The sequence below is a fragment of the Octopus bimaculoides genome, chromosome 2 (assembly GCF_001194135.2).
Source record: "Octopus bimaculoides isolate UCB-OBI-ISO-001 chromosome 2, ASM119413v2, whole genome shotgun sequence".
Classification (NCBI taxonomy): Eukaryota; Metazoa; Mollusca; class Cephalopoda; order Octopoda; family Octopodidae; genus Octopus; species Octopus bimaculoides.
Window position 1 is genome coordinate 161,946,144 of NC_068982.1, and position 6,672 is coordinate 161,952,815.

General features: G+C 32.1%; 1 protein-coding gene across 7 annotated transcripts in view; it reads left to right on the plus strand.

Moving 5' to 3' along the window:
* The window catches only part of LOC106875262 (kalirin), a 551,716-nt gene that overhangs the window by 207,173 nt on the left and 337,871 nt on the right, over positions 1 to 6,672 (plus strand). For all 7 annotated transcript variants that reach the window (XM_052965684.1, XM_052965687.1, XM_052965686.1 and 4 more), the window contains one exon: positions 3,074 to 3,265. In XM_052965684.1, coding sequence (XP_052821644.1) covers positions 3,074 to 3,265 — 192 coding nt within the window. The remainder of the gene's footprint in view (positions 1 to 3,073; positions 3,266 to 6,672) is intronic.

Sequence of the window (6,672 nt, forward strand, 5' to 3'; positions counted from 1 at the left end):
CACTGGGGTCAATGTAATCAACATACTCTGAAAGGACAGCAACAACAATAATGGTATCATCTAAAATAGGAACAGTAATTTCACTGGGTTGATATGTAATTGAAGTAAAGCAGAAAATGTAGTGCAATACTACAGCATAAAATAATTATAATGTTAATAATAATTAGCAGTCATTCTTGTATGGTGGTAAACTTCATTCCATATCAGAATAATGTGCACTGGTTTTGTCAGCAAAGACATCATTCCTTTAAATTTCTTCCTTCTCCATTTTTCTAAATCTTTGTAATTGAGAAATCCTCATCATCATAATTGCTCTGGGTGTGTGTGTGTGTGTGTGTGAGAGAGAGAGAGCACAAAGTTTTCCTTTTTGTCATCAGGGTGGGTAGAGGTGATGTTATTACAGCTGAGTACCCTTCCTGCTGATAAGCACCCAACCAAGAAGTTGGGAAAGTGAGTTGACTGAAATCCAAGGGTATATGATAATGATGATTGCTATGTGTGAACTGGTGACCTCGTGGTTAGTAGTTTAGCAAATTTACTGCAGTGTCATTGTTAAAAGAAAACAGAGATATTACTGCAAATTAGTTGTGGCAAAACATTTATTAACTTAATTTTAATTTCTGCAGACAACTTCATTATTGTAATTAGAACTAATAGTTGTTGAATTAGTTTTTGTAAAATATGTATAATCATGTCAAATTGATAAACTATGAAGTATCTTTCAGGTACACTGTTGAGAGCTTCCTGGTTGTCATTTAGCTTCAATTCAACCTTAATTCAGAAGGCCTTATCTCCTCTTTCTCCTGGATGTAGTGTATCTAGGATTACATCATTCATTGTGCTCCACCTTTCTTTAAGTCAACAGGGTGTGATTTGAGGGAGAATTTGCCACTATTTCTCACAGGTTTAAGTGACTGTATAAGAGGTTCCCCTATTGGATTGTTAAAAAGTTTTTTGCTTTTTTATTCATTCTGATTGAGACCAGTAAATGAATGAGTCTCTTTCTTATATCTATTACAGCATATATAATTATAGATATCCAAAGAAGGAACCTGGTCCAATAGATACACAGCTACATGTCTGCTCAACATGTGTGATATAGCAACTAAATTTTTCTCATATTATATATTACAATCTTGAGGAAAGAATACATTGGATAATGTAGATTTACATGAGCTAAAAAGATGGTTTTCAGCTGAAATACCATCGATTATTGATCAGTTCAGCCAGAGCTGACTGGTGAATATACAACAATGATATTTTTAGTTTACTTTCTTTTTTTGTCATAGGTTTGGTCTAAACAAAGACTCTGTATCCAGTTTCACTGAGACCTTTGAGGTTCATGCCATTAATGTTTCTTTTGAATGATGGTGCAGGAAAACAGTGGACAAGCTCATCTGGTCTCATTAGCTGAACTTATGTAGAGCACCTTACCTGAAGTAATCCTACAATGTAAAAAGACAAAAACAAAAACAAACAGTAGGGAGCTGACTGGAAAGAAAATTGAGTGAGTGTGGAGAGAAGAATAACAATGAAGTATATTCTTCTGTTTCAGTGAGGATGTCAGGCGCAACAGGAAACTTTTGCAGAATATCTTCATTAAATTTGTACTTAGTCTAAAATGGTGCCTTAGCACTCCTGTGAATTACATATTATTTGAAACTATAACAATTTGCTGATCCCAATACTCCTTGTATTGTCATATTCAACACCACTTAGATTTGATTGTTCTGTCAAGTTATGTTGTAGTAATTCTGATGCATGGATGGTTGAGCCATTAATGTTTGTTGATACCTATGGTGCATAGTCCGGTTTCTACATCATTTAAGAATGTTACAACTACCTTGTAGACTTATCCTTTTATCTACATGTAAATGTAGATACTAATTCTTCAGGCTATAGAAAACATCTCAAGTCATATGTTATTGTAATAAGTTAATCAAAAATACTCACAGGCTGATTCTGTTGATATGGTTGATGTTTAACTTGAATATCTATAAGTTATTGTCTTCAAGAAAAACACACACCTGCTTCAGTGACTTGCCAATTTGAGTTTAACCCTTTAGCATTCTCTTAAATGTAATGCTTATTTATTCACATTGTTTTGAATTTATCATGAATTATCTTATAACTTTGAGATTTTGATGCTGTGGTAGTTTAGTTTTAGAATGATATTGTAGAGTAGGTGCGAAAGGCCTGATTTGGTCAGTTTGAACATAAAGCAGGTAGAATATTTTTGCTGGATGTGGCTGATTTAAATGCTAAAGCGTTAAGGATGTCATTTAACCTATGATATAAAATAACAGTGCATATAAAAACTCTGATCTCTATGTGTATATACATAGAAACGCATTCAGTTTTATGCAGAATGTAAATAAAGTAACAGTGGGTTTCCAAGTTTAAAGCATTGTTTCTTCTCTCATGAACTCCCTATAAATAATACTCAGGAGAAGCCACACCCATTTCTCTATAGGCCATAAATTGTTGACATGCACATTTTATATGATATTTCAGCTTCAGTTCCTTATTTTTATTCAAGGAAATGTGTAAAATGAGATTTCTGCTGGAAATTTGAACTCATTTTCTTTTCTGCTTTACTTCAATTACATATCAACCCAGTGAAATTACTGTTCCTATTTTAGATGATACCATTATTGTTGTTGCTGTTCTTGTTATAGAAAGTCTATTTAAACTTGACACATCTACTACATACTTGTCCAGTAATGTTTTCTCACATCCAATTTAGTTTGGGTGTGTAATTATGCCATAATTAGGTAAAGTAGGGGTTTTTTTTTTCTTGAACAGAATACTTTCTCTAATCAACAATTAACTAATGAATTCATATTTTTCTAATTTTGTTAGTTTTTGTTGTTATTATAAACATTTATAAAGTTTCTTGGACTATTTGATACAAACTTGTCATAATCTTGATTGTACAATTTTGTTCTTTATTTAATAGTTTTATATAACCAATATCGGCTTTTATTTTTGGATCCTGTAGAAAAGCTGATGTTGAAGAAATGATGATGATCACAAGTTTAATTATTACTTATAATTCATTGATTGATTTCAGAACACAATAACAAATGCTGATAAACTACTAGCTGCTGCTGATGAACTTGCTCAAACTGGTGAATGTGATCCCAAGGAAATATACAGTGAAGCCCAGGAACTTGAAGAGCGCATGCATGATTTCATCACTGCTCTGGAAAGGAGAAGGGCTATACTTGATATGACTGTCTCATTTTATACACATGTTCATGAGGTAAATATGATCATTTTGCATATTACATATCAATTAGTCAAGTTTCCTCCTCCTCTCACACACAAACCTTCTCTTTCTATTAAGAACCTTCTCCACCTCAGAAAGAATAACAGAAATTAAAAAAATTAAAAATAACCACTCCCATTTCTAGTTGTAAAAGAATATTCAAATGTAATTAGAAGAGTTAATGGTAAATGAGCATTCACATCTTTAACTCTTTTGGTACCAATCTACCTGGAATCACCTTTGATTCCATGATACATAACTGCATTCTTATTTAAGCTACATTTTCTTAATCTTATATAAGAACCTTTTGTTGTATTGCAATCATGCTAGCTTAATAACAAAAAAAATTATTTTACTTAATCTTTCTGACTGATTATTTAAAAAAAGACCCAAAAGAATTGAAGCACTCAGAGTGTGTATTACTTTTATGATAAAAAAAAGTTGAAGTTATTTTAATTTTCAATTAGTGCCTTTTTTAGTTCTACATATTCTGATGCCTGTGTACACAGCTACACTCTCACTGTACCTCATCCTCACACCCATGTATTTGGAAATGGAGTCGCAGTGTTTACTATGTGACTTGTTGCATGTTAATATTTTAATCATGTCAACTGTTTTATTATGTTTTTCCTGTTTCCAAGTCAAGTCAAATATTTTCCACTTAATTTGTATTGCAGTATATAAAAATAACACAATTTTACTCTGCTTAACTCTTCTTGTTTTCTAAATTTTCTTCTTGTGATAGAATTAATTTTAGAATTTAATAAAATGAACCAAATTCTATAAAGAATGTTGAGACAGCTAAATGGTAGTAACACTATAAACTCCTTGATCAAGCATCATTATCTATTACCTTTATTCTCTTGTTGAAATTCCATCAAGAATAAAAGAGACCATGTACCATTATGTAAATGAGTTGTATCTGGTGCAGTGTTATTTACATTTTAATAAGTAGTATTCTGCTGCTCTCACACAGCATTTTGGGAAAGTAAGGTAAGTGAATCTTGATGGTTTTGTTAAATAACAAGACCAAAAAGTTTATTTCAAGCTACTGAAAAGGCCCTCATAAGACCTAAATATCACAGTATGACTAAATGCATAAGTCTATGATCATATATTTATTTAGTCATAGCTTATATTGTATTAGTACTCTGATAAATAAAATCACAGACAACAGTAGTTCATCTCTGATAAAGTAGCCATACTCTTCTAGTTAACTTTCTGAGACTACATAATGCATGTACTTCTCTAATTCCAAAGATACCCGAGTAATCAAAGATGGGAATATTCATAACTAGAAAATTAATTTTAAATTGTAGTAAGGTGGTCTCCAAACATGAGGTATGTATTACTGACAATAAATGTATGTTTTAAAGGAGTTAAAATTACATTTATTAGCTGTTTAATCCAGGTTAAACTGATTGACAAACTTAGGATCATAGTATTACAGATATAACCACCTAATCTTTTTAGGAGTATCCACAACTACATTATCTTAGGCATCCTCTTTATTTTTTTGAAGATGATAGGGTTTGCAATTTAAAGGAGATTTGCCTGTTGGTTAAATAATCTAGATGATTTTGAAAGTATCACTAAGCAAACAACTTGTTTTGAGAGGCTTCAGGTATAAGTGACGAACTGGAGATCTTCAGAGTAAATAATATTAATTTCTAACATTGGTACAGAGCCACAAATTGTGGATGAAAAGAAGGGTTCAGTCAATTAAAGGATAAAATTAACTGTAACAGGGTTTGAACTTAGAATGTAAAAGGCCATGATTAAATACCTAAATGTATTTATCCAAGTCTTAATGACCTTGCCTCTCCACAACTTTAGCACTTATTGTATACTGGAATTTTTCATCAAATTTTCACCATTATTAGAAGTTACCACACTGCTGTGTTATTTCTTCCAATATTTGTGACCTTAAACACTTTTCCTGGATAGAATAACTTTACATGTGATTTCCACGTTGTAAACCAATGAAGCCCTCCAATGGTTTTACTTGCTGCCTAAAACAGTGTACTGTACCTCTTCATATATCAATTTACAGCTTTCTGGGCAGGTTGTTAAGTTATCTTTGTAAAGGATACTTAAAACTCTGTTGGTGGAATCAAAGCTTTTTAACCTTTTTGCAACCGAAGAAAATCCTAGAATTTAGGGTGTTGAATTTTAGACAGTTTGTTGTAAAGCTAACTAGTATGCATATTGTAGGTTAATGTACCTTCATGCATCCTACATCCTTCTCCAAGTTATATATCTACAGGAGGATTTGAACTTTGCTCTGCAAATTAAATACTTTTGAATTTGGCAGTGTTTCTGCTTAGAGTAGAGTGCTATTCTGTCCTATGGTACTTATTTGCAGTTGTCATAACTGATGGAATACCACTTTTTTTTATAGTGATTTGGAATCACTTGCCAACCCACTGACACATTTTCTTGGCTTCTTACAAATAAATACTGACTACATTCTTGTGATAGTGTTGGGAGTTAGTTAGTCCTGAGAATGTCATACAGATCTAGAAATAAAACCTAGTGAATCATGTTACCAACATGTCAGTCAGTTAGAGGTGGTGATGTTATAATTAAGTGTATTAACATTTACTTTTCTTCTCCACCTTAATGAAATCTGTCTTTTTAAAATGCTCATTATGATTTCATTTACTTCAGATTACTAAAGTCTGTTAAATAATTATGGCTCTACCTTCTTTCATCACAGAGAAAATAGGTATGAAGTACAAGTTTAAATGTGACCACCTTATCTGATTGGTGTTGTTAACTACAGGTGATCAAATAGCAATTTAACTTAATTGACTTCAGTTATGTTTATTGTACATGTTATTACACAAAGAAGCTTTTACCTTGCAACCTGGGTCAGTCCTGCTGTAAAATACACGAGGAAATATTGAGTTTATTGATTCTTCTGTACAACTGCGGTTGGTTGTAAGGTTTATGGAAACATGGCTAATAGGTAGTTGTTCTTAAATGTCAATTACTGTTGTGGAAAGTTTGCGTCTAAGTATATGGCCTTGAATTTGTGTGTGTGTGTGTGTGTGTGTGTGTGTGTGTGTGCGCGTGTGTGTGCGTACCTGTCTGTGCGTTTTTGAGAGAGATTATATAGGTTGGGTAAAGTCCAAACTGTATCCTCTTGAAGCACATCTGCTTATTCCAGTATTATAGTCCAGTATGTATTGATGTGAAGAATTTCTAATGGGAAGTTTCTTACTTGTTTATCCAACATATACAAATTCGTGATTTCTAGATTCCTATTAGCAAATGAAACATGTGTAATGGTGAATAATATCAAAAAATTTTCCATCTTCCTATTTTGTTTTATATATATGTGTGTGTGTATATATATATATATATATATATATATATATATATATATATATATATAT